Below are 18,570 nucleotides of genomic sequence, written 5' to 3'. Positions count from 1 at the left end.
ATATAATATATATAAATTATATAATAATTATATATTTATTATATTATAAAATATATAATAAATATAATATATTTATTATATGTACTATATAATATATATATTATATATAAATACATATATACATATATATGTATATCTCCATATGTATAGAGATATATAAGAAGAGATTTATTGTAGGAATTATCTCACAGGATTATGGAGGCCAAAAAGTTCCAGAATATGCTATCTGCCAGGTGGAGAACCAGGAAAGCCTGTGATGTAATTCAGACAGAATCCCAAGGCCTGAGAACTTGGGGGCCACTTAAGCCTGGTAATCCAAAATCCAGAGAACCTGGAGCTCTGATGTCCAAGGGTAGGAGAAGGATGTGCTAGCTCCAGAAGACAGCAAATTTGCTTCTCCTCTCCCTTTTTGTTTCAACTAAGCCTTCAATGAATTGGATAATGCCCACTCACACTGGTGAGGGAAAATCTCCTTACTCAGTGTACTGAGTTAAGTGCTAATCTCTTCTGGAAATTCCCTTACAGGCACACCCAGAAATAATGTTTTACCAACTATCTGGACATTTCTTAATCCAGACAAGCTGATACTGAAATTAACCATCACAACATTATAGCAAAACTTCAGAGTATTTCCTTTGTGAGGAAAGGTATTACTGGCATGATTTTTAAAAATAATGGAGGTAGAACATGACTCCCACCACTAAGATATGGACTTCATGTAGTGAATTTCTTCCAAAGAGTACAGTGTGGAAAAGAGGAAAACAGAATAACTTTGCAGTCAAGAAATCAGTCAAATGCTACTTAACACAAGTAACCAAGGTATCAACAGTGGTAATTCATGTTAATTACATATACCCTTGATGTGATGTAATGAGAATGATCTTCCTCCATAACCTCAGTCTAATCATGAGTACAATATTAGGCAAACTGCAGTTGAGAAAATACATGACTAGTATACCTCAAAACCATTAAAGTCATCAAAATCAACGACAGTCTAAAATTTGTAACAGTAAAGAGATTTAGGAGACATGAATACTAAATCTAATGTGATAACTTTATTGAGATACTAGAACAGAAAAAGGACATTGGGGAAGGTCTAAGAAAACAAAAAACAGTATAGACTTCAGTCAGTAATATCAATGTTGTGACAAATATACCATATTAATGTAAGATGTTAACATTAGAAGACATTGCTTGTAATATATATGGAAACTCTGCATGATTTTCTCAACTTTTATGTAAATATAAGACTAATCTAAAAAATTTTTTTAAATGTTTTAAAAATTAGTTGACAGCTACTAACAATTGACATTGAAAGGCTTTTGGAAAAAGTTTTGCGAGATAGAACTGTGTCTTAGATAAATGCTTTTGCCATTCTTGTACAGTTGCTATCATATTTATATACCAAACTATAGACCGAATGGACTAAAATGTTAAATATTAAAAATTAAATATTCTAATAAGAATATTAAGTATCAGCAGAGTATTTTTCTAAGTTTTAATATGGTAAAATAAGAAAATAAAAAACTAATAAACATTTTAAACCTCTGTCTAAACAATAAGTATTACATAACTCTATTAAAATTTTTAAATACATGAAGAACTCTAAGGAACTTGTATTTTAAATCAAGAGTTCAATAGCTGACTAAAAAAAGGCATGAATAATATACCTGAGATTAAACAACAACCAAAAAAAAGAGATTTACATTTTGCCTTGAGAGTAATCAAGAAATTTTTTTAATGAGACATTAAAGGCAGTGTTCCATATACAATAGTTTTTCAGTAAATATCAGCTAAATGTATTGACTGTACGTACACATACCTGTATAATTATATATAATTATAAATTTAGAAATATATAATAATAGTAAGATGACAGTCAAATGAATATACTCATATTGTTGGTGGCAGTGAAAAGCCTAATAGCAATCTGAAAACAATAACTAAAACTATAAAAATGGCAATTTATTTTGATTCCGTTATCTTATTTCTGAGAATGTGCTTACGTACAGTTGTTATCTATTGCTGTATAACCAGAAGCACAGGTCTGCAGAGATTCAAAGGCTATGAGTAAATATTTGGCTAGGTATTCAGGGACTTACAGGGAACATGACAGGGAAAGCAGCCATTAGGAGGTCTGGGGAAGAGGTATGTGGATATACCTCTCCAAATAGGGAGCTAGTCTGAAGATATCTAAATCTCATGTGAATGCTCATCAAAGATTGACTTCAGCAGAAAAATAACATTTTATTAAACAAGTAGACAGGATGACCCATTCTGTGAATTTAAAAATCAGTGTCCTTCCTCAGCCATTTTTGTCATTGCCCAATGAGCTCATGAACAAAGTATCATAGTGACAAGGATGGAGGTTACACATTCAACAGCAACATGAACTGTCACTCATTGACAACAATCTGGCTACATCTACTACTGAATACCCGACTTACCAGCAATAAAGACCAACACTGGGTCCATGATGTAGCATTAGTACCCTGGAGCATCAACCACTTGAACCATTTCCATCATAGAATGAACAGCACTTCATACTGAAATAGACACTTACTCTGTATATGAATTGCCTTCCCTCCCTACAATGCTTCTTCCAAAACTATCATCTGTTGATTTATAGAGTGCTTTATTTTGATATTTTGAAGATAATAACTGCTAACCAAAAAAATCATTTCCCAGGAAATAAAACATGCTAATAGTTTCATGCTCATGAAATTATTGTTCTTACCGTGAACTCTGTTTCCCAAGTCTATATTAGTTATTTATGTCTAAGTAACAAATCACCTCAAATTTAGCAGTATATAATAATAAGCATTTATTATCTCAGTTTTTATAAGCCAAAAGTGAAGTTCCCAGCTTAACTACATGCCTCTGCTTCAGAGTTTTTCAAGAGGTTGCCTTTGGCCAGAATATGGTCTCATCTGAAGACTCAACTGATGTTGGTGGGTGGCGGGGTGGTGTTCCACTTCTAGGTGCACTTATGTTGTTATTTACAGGCCTTGGCTCCTTGTCACATGGGCCTCTCCATAGTGCCTTAGAACATGATAGCTGGCTTTCTCTGGGACAAATAATCCAAGAGAAAGTTTCAACTTTCAACACAGAAGAATCCACAGTCTTTTTACAACTCAATCATCATTACCTCTGCTATACTCTTTTTGGCAGTAGTGAGTCACTAAACACAGGTACTAAATCCAGTGGATTCACACAAGGTGTAAGTGTCAGGAGGTGGAGGTCATTGGGAATCATCTTAGATGCTGATTATAAAAACACTAAGGATGTTTTATTTTAATTTTTAAATTAAAATATTTATTTTGTCCTTACCTATAGTACCACTGTATAATTTTAATGACTTAAATGACAAACAATAAGGAAAAAAGTCATACATTAAATATAAGTTACAAAGTCCTTTAAATAGCTATATATACTTCATGGTGTAATGAAAAATTCTTGTAAAATAATCTTTAACAGAAAAGCAGAAAGCAAAATTATGCAAATACATACATAAGGACAAATACTAGTAGGGAATACACAAAAAGTAAAACAATGTTGTCAAGGTAGCATGATGATATAGTTAAGATTTTTTCTTCAAAATGTTTAATATTGTTTTTAAAACTTGTATATTTTTTAAATGGGATAAGTGATAACGTTGGCAATATTTAATGTTATTTATATTTTTTAGCTATAAGAGACACCTTGTTCTCAATATATGAATTCATGTTAAGATCTATTATGAAATGGACATGACAGATTATGGATGACTCACTACAAACCTTTTATCACTAGTGGCATTAGGTTTTTAATAATATCATCTTGGAGTATAGAATCCACAATTTTGTGCCATAAGTTTTATATATATTCTGAAATCAGTGTGTGAGTAACCAGGTATTCACACTGTTACCTCTGACTCAAAATGGCAGATCAGACATACATATTCATGTATTTTATTTACTGAAGATTGTGTCTGTTATCACAACAAAAGTTGTACTAAAAATAGAGACATTGTTCTCTGAAACCTTTTTAAGACAACAAATTAAGCCATCTGTACTTTCTGCTTAGGGAATGGTTGTTAACACATGGTAATGTCAAGTGATCTTAATTTATCTTTCATTAAGCAAGAAACTGTAGACTAGAAACTGTTTTCTTCATTATGAATCTATAATCAAGGACAATTGACTGCTGTCCTCTCCAATATTATGCTAGAAAAAATCAAAAATACCCCTAAATAAACATAGAATAAAGGATTTAAATAAAAACTTAACAGGTAAGATACTATTCTTCAGATTTCAATACCAAAGTTGTGATTAATATAGTTTTTTAGTCTTGAAAAAGGCCACAAAAAAAGACAACAATTAAGACCTTATAGGGACTACAACTAGCTATAAAAGTGAAAACAAAATTACATGTAACTAAATATAATCTTGCGAGTCTTTTCTCATTTGTATGGTAAGCTGAAAAAAAGCTTTCCTTAATGATCTTGGCTCCTTTACCAGAGAGTGTCTTGCTTTATCACCCAGGCTTGAGTGTAATGGCACAATTAAAGCTTACTGCAGCCTCAGCCTCCTGGGCTCAAGTGATCCTCCTGCTTCAGCCTCTCGAGTAGCTGAGATTATGGGCACACACCACCTCACTTGGCATCTTTTTTTTAATTGTCAGGGTCTCACTATGTTGTCCAGGTCAGATTCATGGGCATCCAGGAATCCATTCTTTTGATTTTCTGCTTTCATATCTCTCTCATGATCTTGTTTCAAATGCTGACACTAGCCCACAAAGGCATTCCTTCAATAAACGCCCAATCTAATGAACTTTTATTATGATTTTCATCACTTCAGTTGTTTTGGGACTTTTAAAAATGTCAATCTTTCTTCCTTCTTAATTTAGCATGGAGCATGTTAATGCGATTGTTTATGTTACTTGGGCATTGAATTTTACTCCATTTATAAAGCTGAATACGGCCACCATGTGTGGACTGCCAACTTGGCTCATGCTGGACAAAATCACAATGAAGAAAATGTATGTTTAGGTTGTTGGGGCTGTTACCTGTATCTTATATTATCTGGTCAGTGTTTAGCTTTATTATGTAAGTATTATGTAATGACCTGTTTTAATGGTCCCAAAAAGTACATCTAAAACCATGTTGTGGTTTATTCGAGTTCTACTCCTAAAGAAAAACAATTATCTAGGGTACACATATAAGGTCATCTAATTAATTCTGAAGTTTGCTTCCTTAGTGCTAGGCTTATCCTTTTTTCAGGTGACATGAACTTCACAAAGCCTCCTTCTGAGCCTCTGGCATGAATAATAATTAAAAGTTAACTCTATTTCTTTTTTTTTTTCTCTATTTCTTACTGTATGATACATCTCTTTATTTTCTATCCATTGGCATTGAGCAAAAACACTTCCTTTATTTTGAATTAAAATTATAAAGTAACTCGCAAATCGAAGTATTTTGTAGCAAATAGCCTATGATCTATTTTAATCACAATAGCAATGACAACTCGAGCAGGCGTCCCTTTCTGCCTGGTTGGTCAAGCAGTCAATTACCTGTGTCCTACTTCGGAGCTTACCTGCTGCAGGCTGGTCCTGACCTCCATCTTCAACTTTATCATTCCACGGCTCTGAGTAGTAATGGGATCACCCCTAAGTCTCCTTGCTTCACAGCAGTTCCTTGATTGTCTGCAAACTGTAAATTAGTTTAGCAAATTAGGTTAAAAAGTTTCCCAAGTATTCACTCAGGTCTTCCCTCTAGCTATTGTCCCAGTTTTCTCTTTTCTTTTTTTTTTTCCCCCATTTATTTGTTTTATTGCATTTTAGGTTTTGGGGTACATGTGAAGAACATGCAAAATTGTTGCATAGGAACACACGTGGCAGTGTGATTTGCTGCCTTCCTCCCCATCACCTACATCTGGCATTTCTCCCCTTGCTATCTCTCCCCAGCTTCCCACCCCCCACCGTCCCTCCCCTATTTCCCCCCAACAGACCCCAGTGTGTAGTGCTCCCCTCCCTTTGTCCATGTGTTCTCATTGTTCAACACCCACCTATGAGTGAGAACATGCGGTGTTTGATCTTCTGCTCTTCTGTCAGTTTGCTGAGAATGATGGTTTCCAGGTTCATCCATGTCCCTACAAAGGACCCAAACTCATCGTTTCTGATGGCTGCATAATATTCCATGGTGTATATGTGCCACATTTTCCCTATCCAGTCTATCGTCGATGGGCATTAGGGTTGGTTCCAGGTCTTTGCTATTGTAAACAGTGCTGCAATGAACATTCATGTGCACGTGTCCTTATAGTAACGATTTGTAATCCTTTGGATATATACCCAGTAATGGGATTGCTGGGTCAAATGGAATTTCTATTTCTAGGTCCTTGAGGAATCGCCACACTGAATACACTTTATGTACATGTAAAACGTTAAGGTATAACACTTTTAAATAATTAAATTAGGATATCTAGACAAAAATGTAGCAATGACAATTCCTATCAGTCTAAAAAAATTAGCAAAGGGGAATAAATAAACAAGAAAACATGTTGAAGACAAATTCTAAGGCAGAAGAGAAATGTTCAACATTTTAATAAATAAATGTGAATGTGTTTAATTCACATTTATTTATTAAAAGGAAGAGGATCAGATGGGATCTTTAAAATCCAACTATATATGTTATGTATAAGATACATGCTTGAGGCAAAATGACATTAAGGGGCTGAACATAAAGTATGTGTTTTATGTTTAAAAGTGTATCAACAAAACAGGAATAATAACATTTATATCGGACAAAATTGGAGTAAACATGAAAAGCACGAATCAGAATAAAGAGAGATGTTGTATGTTGATAGAAATCAAATAGAAACAGATGAAGAAGAGTTAACATCTGCCCTTCCTATGCTACATGTAGTGAAGTATATCAGAATAAACACTAAACACTTTGGAGGGGAGTGTGGAATGTGGCAATATCTAGCAGAGTTTAAATTGCTATTCCTCGCAGCAAAACCACTTTAGGTGACTCTCTTCAGGTAGGAAAATCTTTGAAGACAACATACATGTCGAGCAATAGGAAAATATAAGGGAGTGATGTAGTTCAAGTACAGTTATATCTTCTTGGGCAATTTTTAAAAATTAATATATTTAAATATATAAGAATAGGAGAATAGAATGAAAAAAAGACAGATATTCTCTTCTGAGGTATAGAGAGGCTAGATTGGTTTATAACAAAAAATACTATTAAAGTTCAAGAGAGAACATGGATGAAACTGGAAACCATCATTCTCAGCAAACTGATACAAGAGCAGAAAACCAAACACCGTATGTTCTCACTTATAGGTGGGTGTGGAACAATGCGAACACACAGACACAGGGAGGAGAGCATCACACACTGGGGCATGGGGGCTGGGGGCCTAGGGGAGGAATAGCAGACAGTGGGAGGATTGGGGAGGGATAGCATTAGGAGAAATACCTAATGTAGATAACGGGTCGATGGATGAAGCAAACCACTAATATGGCATGTGTGTGCCTGTGTAACAAATCTGCACAATTTGCACATGTACCCCAGAACTTAAAGTATAATAAATTTTAAAAAAAAGAAAATTGTAAAAATAATACAAAGGAGACCAGTAAGCCCACAATATTGTGTGCTTTGTAGTGACATGGCTTTTGTGTCCACAGTTTTAATTTAAATCATCCTTTAAACAAATTTTGTGGAATAATATGAATGAGATACACACTTGGTTTTATCTGAAGTACTTTATGAATGAAAAACTAAATTAAAAGTTATTTATAAAAGAAATGTATATATTACTACTTATAAATAATCTTTCCAAAGGGCTGGCTTGTAAATTTAATTTTCATTCACTATTTCATAAACCTTATATATCAGACTAAAAATAACAAAAATGTTTTTCTCTCAAAAACAAGATTTTTGTCTGGTATATTCACAGCTACATTTCCAGTGCCAAGAATCCTTTGTGGAATGTAATGGGTGCTCATTTAACGTTTTCTGAATGAGTGAAATGTATTCATTCCCAAGCGCCTTTGGGAAAAAAAAAAAAATCCCTCTTACAGAAAAAAAATCTGTCCAATGTGGATGTTAGCTACAGCATAGATACACTTTTTAAAATAAGCATTAAGCAAGCTGAGACTTCACTTGTAAAGTAAACCTTGATTTAGTGCTTAGACATGGATCAAGATAACTTCAACACTGAATGATTTGAGAAAATGACTTGAAGAAGCCAAGCAACTCTTACGTTACTCAGACTCGTGCATGTGCACACATGCGTGTATGTCTGTGTACAGACCTGTTAATCGAGCTTGGCCAGGTCTTCTACCACTCTTGGTGCTGAGAGATAGCCTATATTTTCATGAATCAACTTTCAATTTTAGAATGTAATGTGATTTTAGAGTATAAAGAGACCTTAGAGATCAGTATCTCATTTTGCAAGAATAGGAAACAGGTGTAGGGAATTTAAGGCATGGTGATCTGAAATATGAGCTGCATCTCCTGATTGCTTATTTTTCCACCCCCTCCACATTGAGCCTTAACCTTCATCCCAGTTAAAATGGCCTTAACTATCTTTAGCATGTGAAACAGGTTTGAAAAGACTGATTATTTGTAGATCTCTCTATAGAATATCATTTGTGCTTTAATGCTAATAACAACTTATGAAAACAAGCTCAGATATTAGTTAATTGATTTTAAGAATTTTTACATACTAGAAAAATACTGAAAATATTTTCCATGCATCTTAGTTTGTTTCGGAAAAATAAGCTATAAGGTTAAGGGAATAGTTAAGATGGCATTAGAGTTATTTTAGAAATTATAAATGCTATATACATGTCTTAGTAGAATCATTCTTATTAAGAAAGTCAGGTTTGATACTTATTTCATTAAGTGTATATAAATGATATTATTTCAAGTTAAAACATTTTGTAATAAACTAAAATATAGGGGTAGATAAATGGTAAAATGTGACCAGAACTACTCTGGTATTTCTAGATTCTCTTTCTTTTTTTTTTTTTTTAAGCCTTTTACAAAAATCTGCCACACTCATATAAGAAGCATTTTTGTATGAAGATAATGGGTAAAGTAAAAATATGTAAAAGAAGAAATCCTTCTTCCTTACCTCCAGGTACAAAAAGTAAACCTGGAGACCTTTCAACTCAATTGATTGCAACTGAAGTACAATAAAGATGTGGCAGAACTACCTAAATACCAGTGTTTTATGAAAAAGAATATATTTTATCTACCACTTGTATTTTTTTGATCAAGCAAGCATTAATCTAATCTTTAACCTTCAATTGTAGGGTGGTATTTATTTTGTACTAATAATATACTAATAATGTACCAATAGTAGTATATAAAATCATGTACAAATTATTTTATGGAATATTTTAAGTTATTTCAGTAAATATGTATACAGTGATATTGCTTTAATTTAAATTATTCTACATGATACTGTTATAATAAATAATATTAAGCTTTGGTGAATTTAAAAATATCATACCAGAGATAAGCCAGAGAAGTGTCCTTCCTTTTAGAAGCCCCTATAAAATCTTCTCTGAAGGCAGAGTATGCATGTCAGAAAGCTTGGCAGAAAGGCCACTAAGCCATCTTCTGGTTTGGAAAATATAGAAATAACCATCCAGGGACAACTCAGGTTACTTTCTCATACTCCTGACTTTCTAAGCTCTTGTCAAGAGACACATTAGCAACACGGGTATTAAAATTGCATACTGTAAGAGTTTTAGTCTACTGTAAAGGTATTAACAATTACAGTAAAGCATCTTATTTTGCCACTGATATGGTAATGTGCTAAATTAAGATCTGAAACAAATCAACAACAAAAGACATTCAACTGCTAGTACTGCTGAAAGTAGAATTGTGTTTGTCATTTATGTGCTTCTCATCAACAACAAATAAAACATATTTTTAAGCAAACTATTACTGCTGATTTATAAGAATTCAGTAGTTATCTCAGAAAGATGTGATCATAATATGCAATTGTATAATGGATAAGAAATAAGAAACAATTCCTGCACAATTACTCACATTGATGAGTTCTTACATGGAAGAGCTTGTACAACTTACTAATATTTCCTGCATGGCAAACAGAATAAGTATAAAAATGATAACTTAAGGGATTATCCTCTGAATTTCCTGGAATCATTCTCATTGTATAATTTTCAAACAAATATTTGAGGAGTTCCAAAAGAAAATCTATCATATATAATTATTTCACCATTTTTACTTGGAACAAAGTTAGATTAATATAGCATTATTGTCCAAATACACCAAATATATTTTGTAATCACTTCTACAAAAAGTTATAAATTAGATAATATAACACCATTGTCAACTCTTGAACATTTTTAACTTTTCTGTAATCATATTATCACTGTGCCCTTTGACTATTTCATGTTTTATCCATTTTTAGAAGTACCCTAAAATTATTCATTCTTTTAACAGAGTCATGCGCAGCTACCCAATAAAATTTCTGTTGAAGTATTTTGAAAAGCAAGTTCCACTTTGGTACTATAAGAAATAGCATGTTAGGTCTTATAGCCACATATCTAGCTTTAGGAATGAAACCAAGAAATAATAAGAAAAAAAAATAATCTTTCTTTTAATAATTTAATCTTTTAAATTTTAATAATAGATTTATCAGATTTCTGATATTTTTAATATTGATTTATTTTATTTAAATATGTCCCAATATGTATTAATTTATTATATAACTGTCATTATTGGATTTTTTGGAAGTTTCTTTTCATCATCTATTGTATTTTTCATGGTTCTTTAGGAAAATGAAATTAGTATATTTATAATCAGTAGTAAAAGTGCTCTTTTAAAAATTTTATTCATAATCTTAACTAATTATGATTATTCTAAAAGTTGAATTTCTAATAGGTCATGTTAATTGTAGAAATGTTTTTTATTATATAAACTCCAGTCTTTTCTCCTCTTAATTCTACCTTTTCACAGAAAACTTGGCTATATAGGTACTAAAAATAAATACTTAAGTGAGAGAATACAATTTTTAAATCTGATAACATTTTTAAATGCCATTAAAATCAAGGCAAACTCTTAGAAATTAGAAAGATACCAAAATCCTGATAATCTGGGCTGCTCTTCACTATCAAAATATCTCCCAACTGCAGAATGCAGGAAAAATTTTCATGCAAAATCACTATGCCAATTCTGTTTCTAAATAAACAAATGTAATAATTTATATTCCTGCCTAAATATGAGTCCACAAGGCATTAAATCTAATAACATTCTTCAGAAAATATATGATCATTTCTCAACAGAACTTACTTGTCTACAATACCTTAAGCTAGTCAGATGATGGAATCTTTCTCCTGTCAGCAAATTATATTTTAATATTCTTTCTTGTTAGGTTGTGATAAATGAGATATCACTTCCAATACACAATTGTATGACTCGAAATATTTAATTGTGTTTCTCTTAGGAGATGTATTAAAGGATTATTTTTATTTTCTCCTTGGAGACAAATTAGCAAGTCATTGTAGTGGAGGGCATTCCAGTATTTAGGAATAAATATGAAAAATGAGGCTCAAGTGTAGCTCAATAATATTTTGATTAAAATAAATAGTTTTTTATACTTCAAAGGATCAGGCCATGTTTAGTAGATTTCTTTGAGCTATGAGCTTTAGAATATCAGAAACCATTTCTGATCCATCTTCGTAACTTTTGTTCTTAAGATATTAATTAATAATTGCTTATTAAAAAATAAAGGTTTGTTTCAGGACAGTTACATTTAATGTTAAAACTAAGCAGTATTTAAATTATTTTAATAAGAATCTGAATATTTATAGGTAATAACTTTCTTGACAGCAGAAATTTTGACCATCATTATCATACATAACTAATTTTTAAGTACTTCACAAGGAATTTTATTTTTCTCCCCATTGAACTGTTCAAGCAAGTTAAAGGAATGGTTCTCAACATCTAGAAACTTGCATTTTGGAGAAACAATTCCTAAAGCAAAATTTATTTGTTTACTAAATAAATATTAAACTTAAGTCATATGCAAAGCAGGGGGTGATTTTAAAATTCGTAAGTAATACTTCCCTTTCCTTAGAAGTTTATAATCTGCTAGAAGGAGTAAGACAATCTAATAATTATAACGAAAGTCCATTTCTAATTCAAAGCAAAGAAAAATAGAAGTTAAAGAAGGTAGAAGTTGTTTATATTTGGTAAATGAGGAGATAGTTCATGGAGGTGGTGCCATTTGAGGTAGGTTTGGTGAGAGACTTTTTGCAAGCATGACTGGAAAAGCAGGTGTTTTAAGTTTAGGAAAATGTAAGAAAGGATGCAGTGGTTTGATGAATCTTTTAACAAGTAGTGCACTTTGGCTACACGTAAGTAGGACATAATTCCAAAAGTTTGTTGAGAAGCAATAATGGCTTAAGTGAAGATGACTTCTGTGGACATGTAAAGAAAACATTACTGACAATTCGAAGTAGTATTTCCATTGCTAGATAGATTACTGTAATGACTCTTTTCTCCTAATCTAATGATGTGCTTGTCTGTATGCTTAAAAATATACATGGTAAAATAACAAATGGATATGTGTTTGTGTTTTAACTTTTTAATAAATTTGATCTCACATTATTATGACCCTTAATTTCCAGACAAAATCTTTATAACTGACAATTGACTATCAAAAGTCATATTTTAAGCTATTTGTGTCTTAATGATCTACTTACACATTCTTGGACTGGGGAAGAAATGCCATAAAATTGTACTGAAGGCAATTATTTTCAAATTTTTCTTTCATGTAACTTTGGTTGTATCTGAATTCCAGAGCCTATTGCTTTTTATCAAGAAGCACAGTGAAAGATTGAGAAAATATGCAAAAACATGGAAGTCATCTCTAATCATTTGGGTTTTATACATGAACATAGTTATTTACCCACCACTTCACTGATAACATCAACATAAAGATATAGGAAATAACCCTGTATATTCATAAGCCATATGTACATAAATAATGTTATGCTGTACATTATTTCATTTGATTTCATAACTTGCTTTTCATTGCTTTCACCAGAGCAGATCATCTTTTTATTTGGTTATGTTCTTTTTTCTTGTGTAACTAATGTAATATGTTATCTTTGCCAACTAAGAATCATTTGAATGTGAATCAGCCACCCATGAAGAATTTATATTATTCAGAAAGCCTACTATGATAAAAGTGTACCTCAACTCACATTCACCATGTAAAACAACAGCAAAAATAATTGTTTTTTTCCTAAGTTTGGGTAATCCAATTGGCCTAAATTTTTATTAGAGCTGAAGAAGATAATGTCACCTTAAAAGGCAACAGAAATGTTTTGAAAATTGCCCATTGTGAGGTATGGAGAGAACCATAACATTATCTGTTAAATCTTACTGTTAATAGCAACTCTAAAAAAAAGGAAGATTTTTGTTTTCAAACATGGGACATAAACATTACAGAAGAAACACACTTGGTTAGACAATAGTTTATATATTTCAGTTACAAATTTGAATTGTCTAGAACAATAGATGTGAAATATTAAAAAAAAAATACCACCATAGTGTTGTTTTCCCATCTGAAAAAAAAATGAATTTTTCATGTCTTCTCTCTTATAAGGAATTTAGTTATGTCAGGACATCATATTAATTCTCATTTCTTCAAAATAACTTTTCAGATACATTATATTGACAACAATAATAAAAAATTCCAATTCAAACTTCTGATTATGTAACAAGTTTATAATCAAGTTCACAAATTATTGAAGAATTTCTTGTCTCAAATATTGTGACTTATAAAGTATCAGCAATAATATTCACATAACATTGATTATTGATAAGTAGAAATAGCTACAGTGTGGAATGTTGACATTTAATTTGTAAGATATTGAAATTTAATTTGTATTACACATATTTTAAGAGATGTAAATCACATTCCAACTAATAATATAAAATGATTTACTTAAATTTGTTCTATTCTTTAAAAAATGAACACTTCAACTTGTTTTAAACTTAAGAAATCATTAAAAATTGAATATGACACTTTTAAAACCATCCCAAGGCTGGGAATGGTGGCTCCTACCTGTAATCCCAACAATTTGGGAGGCAGAGGTGGGAGGATCCCTCGAGGCCAGGAGTTTGAGAGCAGCCTGGGAAAGATAGTGAGACCCTGCTCCAACAACAAAAACTTAAAAATTAGCGAGGCTTGGTGGCTGGTGCTTGTTGTCCTAGCTACTTGGGAAGTTGAACCGAGGGAGAGAATCACTATCTGAGCCCAGGCATTCAAGTTTACAGTGAGCTATTGCACCACTGCATTTCAACCTAGGTGACAGACCAAAACCCATGGACATACTCACACCTCCTGTATTTCAAGATCATAGTCTCCGTTGAAATAAACCTTGGAAGAGAGATTTTAGCCTATGATCATGCTGCCACTGAGTTGGAGAACTGCCTTCTGCTAGAACAGATTACACGGTTATTTACTACATAATTAAGTTGTAGGCATGGAATAAACTTTTCAGCATCCTTTGCCCTCTCATCTCTTGCCAAAATTACCTTAGTGTGAATATCAGAGCCCCCAGGTGACTTATGTAAATATATACTCTGAAATAAATGCTGAAAACAATAGGCATACACACAACTTATACTATGAATTCAAGAGGAAATAAGGTGAAGCATACTGTTATAAAAATTACTACTAAATTGTTGTGCTATTTCATATCCAGAAACATTCTAATTGCATATAATATTTGAAAATATTGGATAGTCAGCCTAGGTATAAATTTTCTAAATGGTTAATTTCCAAAATAGGTAAATAATGAGTGATTACATACTTCTTACTGGCTTGGCAAAACATGGTTTAGGCAGCACATACTGCACACATAACTGACTGGAATGAAAGGATGTTGGCAGTAATGGAAAATAGTGATGGATTTTACAAAGTCAAACACACTGATATTTTATGAAATTTCCATTTTCTGCCTTGAATATTATCTCACCTGACAAAAACAAACATACATTTAGATTTCTCAGATTTCTCATGGGATGTTCTTTTGGGTAGATTATGTGGAAAAAATTTCTGACACATCAGTCCAGTGCCATGGTTTAATTTTTCCGTGAGGATTTTCTATGACAGATGAAAAGGTGTGCTAGTCTTTTCTCCTTACATACAGGAATTGGTAGAATTAGTGCTTACAAAATACATTGCTTAATTACACTACGTGCACTGTCACTGCAACACACTTCGCCCAGTCATCATTGTCATGTTTAAGAAACCAGGTCTTAAGGGCCTAGTAATTTTCTTGATATAAAAGAAGGCAGCACAGTTTCTTGCCCCTTAGTATTCCTTCCCCTGTCTAAACTCCTATGAGCCAGAACCAACAACTATTCTATACATTAGGCTTTGATTTTGGTAAAACCACAGAAAACTATTACCACTTTTCAGTAACAGTTCAATAAGCACAGATCCCTTGCAGAATTCTAAGCATATGAATTTTTAAAAATATATTACATAGAAGCTATTCTTTTACTCAACTAATTTTTTCTTTCTTCCATTTGTTCCTAACTTATGCCCAGACTTTTTTCTTTTTTTAAATTTTGCCTTTCTTGAAAGTTCTACTACCAAATAATCAAATAATGGAAGGCTGGAGACAATAAATTTCATAAATATAACTTTTAAAAGGGAAAGTATTCTCTTATATGTGATTAGCAAAGCAGGGAGGAATTAATTGGGGCACAGAAGGAAAGAATGAGAATGACCAAGGCCACTATATTCTATGAGCCTTTGAGGACACCAAGGGAAACCTCATCTCTGGATTGAAAAAAAGGTAGTATATTAAGTGACTGGGTTTACTTTAGAAAAGTTAAGTTACAGGACTGAGTAACCTAGTAATAAGAAAACTGCTGACACACTTCTGGGGGTAATTATTGTTAGACAAAGAATCAGATGCTACCAAGTCAGGTTTCTCTCTCTTAAAAAAAAACAACAGTTAACACTGTGGTTGTATTTTTTCTTATGTATTGCTTCAAAACATTATAAGAAAAGAGTACAGTATCTCTGTTAAGTTGACTTAAAATCTGATGTGTCATTTTATTGACTGTTATTATTGTTTCTTGAAATCTTGTTCATGTTTATAGGTTTTCTGACCAGTTCAGAGATATTGCAAGCAGATCAGCCTAGCAAATTTAAAACTGTGAATTTAATAATTATCTTGTAGGTATGTGTAGGAACATATTGCATGAGACAGTAATGTAATTTGTGAGAAATGTCTACACACAAGCTTTCATATACCTTTATTCTGTCTTTAGAATTTGGAATGATGGGAGATCATACAATTAAAAGTCAGCGACCTCGATCTGTTCATGAAAAAAGGGTCCCTCAGGAACAAGCTGATGCTGCTAAATTTATGGCACAAACTGGTAATACGTTAGTTACATTTTTCTATTTACTGTTGTTAATTTAATGAAACCACTGCATGTTTTCATAATCTTTTGCTGCACATTTGTCAGTTTTTGGAGCTGATATTTTTTTGAGCCATTTTTTTTTTTGTCACCAGTTAAAGTCCATAAATAAAGTAGCTGTGAATTGAAAAGTGCACCAAAATTATGTAAGAATTATTTTGCTTTCAGTATGAGATATTTAGGACTTACATAGTGGCATTTATGCTAATTAATCACTTAAAGTATATCATTAAGCTTTTAAAGAAAGACAGCAAAGTTATTTCTTCAACAATTGATTGACACAGGATTTTCAAAAATTAGAACTTTAAATGAAACTCTAGAAAATAAAATTTAACAATATGGAATATATTCATTTTTTTCAAATGTGATCCTACTTATTAATAATGGTTAAAATGTACAGAAAATATAAACTTTAAAAATTTTACATTTTTATTTGAAGAGCTGGTTATATAAGCTAAATAATAAGAAGTTGACAGTGTTAAGTAAGCTGTAACATTCCAACTAATTAAATATCAACTAAAATGACTTTCCACTTTATAAAATGTTTAATTCTAAATTAATTAGATTACTTTTAAAAACCTCCCTCCAAATATATCAGTATATATTTGGAATATGTATAATTTATGCCCATTAGTTACAGAATTTGAACAAATAAATGTATTCATATTTTGTCTTATTATAATAAATGGGCTAACTGCATCTGAATGCATTGCATGTGTTACATCCTTTGAAGGAAAAGTGTTTAAACTTTGTTACATAAATTTTTAGTTGTCACCTTTATTTTGGGAAATAGAACGCTAACAGTTTTATCTATGTCTTAAAAATTTTTATGCATCTAAATGTTTTGCCATTAATATAAAAATTTCAAGTATATGACCAGCTTTCTGACATGACATTTCAACTAATAGTAATGAAATTCCCTCAATAAATGGATATTTTCTTCAGTTCACATGTTCTTAGGATAATATTTTTTTAGAACACTAGATCTGAATCTATAATATAAAAATGCAAATATGGTTAATGAGTTTTGCTCTTAATAATGGGTAAGTAGCAGATTTTGGTACATTAGTTGCAAATAGGTCAAATTTTCAGAACAGGAGTTTAAAATATATCTACAAGAATACACTTTTAGTTTTTTGGGGTTTTTTTAGATTTATGTTGCAACCAAACACGGAAATGAGGAAACCTGCTTATCTGGATCCCTTTTTGTGCACCTTCTTGTTTAAGAAAATTTGATTTTTATTTTTACTATTTGCTTGAACAAGTCTAAAAGTGTATTAACATGTTTAGGCAAATTTCCTAATTTCTAAATGTGTTTCCCTCCTTTACAGGGAGCAAAAATTTTCAACCACTGAGCAGAAATTAGAGAGCATTTGACATTAAGTCACAGGGGCATGGGCTGACTGCTCATCTTTGTCGGCACCATCTCATTGGGGCATTTCTGCAAGATTTAAAAAGGCATATTTTATCTGTTTAAAAGAGGTGGCAGGCATTGGTTTACTGAAGTTCCTAAAAATTGGAGTCAATAGGAAGTGAAATGGAGAAGCATAGTTTTAAATTTCCAATATTGTGACATAATTAGTTTATGCATAAATATTATGCAATTTGGCCAAAAGTTTCTATACAAGTTTTTTTATTTGTCTGTGACATAGGTCAATTCACAATCTTCAGCCAAACCCCTTTTGGTAAATTCAAATCTCAAGGAACATTGTGTTTTCCTAGTAAGGAATTACTAATTTCAGTTTTTGAATGTACTTATTCTTTTCCAGCTATTGTTTTGTATTTAATCTACAGTAATGCGATTTGGTAAAACAGGTGAGACATTTCTCAAAAAAATCCATGAGAAGCTTTAAAACCATTCCCCCACATTGCTAACAATAACTCAGAGAGGACAATGAACTTCAAAATTAAAATTCTGAAAATATTGATTGGATGCTCAAAATGATGAATAATAAATATTTATTATTTTATTTTAAACCAAATATAGACAAACACGAATACATGTATAAGAGTTTAAAATTAAACTATTTTAGTACTGGTGTAAAACTGGAAAACTCATTATTTTAAATAATTTTTAAAATTTATAATTTAAC

General features: G+C 31.8%; 1 protein-coding gene across 6 annotated transcripts in view; it reads left to right on the top strand.

Moving 5' to 3' along the window:
- The window catches only part of ADGRB3 (adhesion G protein-coupled receptor B3), a 741,588-nt gene that overhangs the window by 258,430 nt on the left and 464,588 nt on the right, over positions 1–18,570 (top strand). For 3 of the 6 annotated variants that reach the window (XM_032274421.1, XM_032274422.1, XM_032274423.1), the window contains one exon: positions 16,325–16,435. In XM_032274421.1, coding sequence (XP_032130312.1) covers positions 16,325–16,435 — 111 coding nt within the window. Of the gene's footprint in view, positions 1–11,830; positions 13,378–16,059; positions 16,234–16,324; positions 16,436–18,570 lie in introns of those variants that run through there. The other 3 variants (XM_032274425.1, XM_032274424.1, XM_032274426.1) reach the window with 3 other exon arrangements.

The sequence above is a fragment of the Sapajus apella genome, unplaced genomic scaffold (assembly GCF_009761245.1).
Source record: "Sapajus apella isolate SASKATOON/1434 unplaced genomic scaffold, GSC_monkey_1.0 scaffold6, whole genome shotgun sequence".
In the NCBI taxonomy this organism is placed as follows: Eukaryota; Metazoa; Chordata; class Mammalia; order Primates; family Cebidae; genus Sapajus; species Sapajus apella.
Note: the sequence above shows the minus strand (reverse complement) of the source record. Positions and strands in the feature narration are given on the sequence as shown.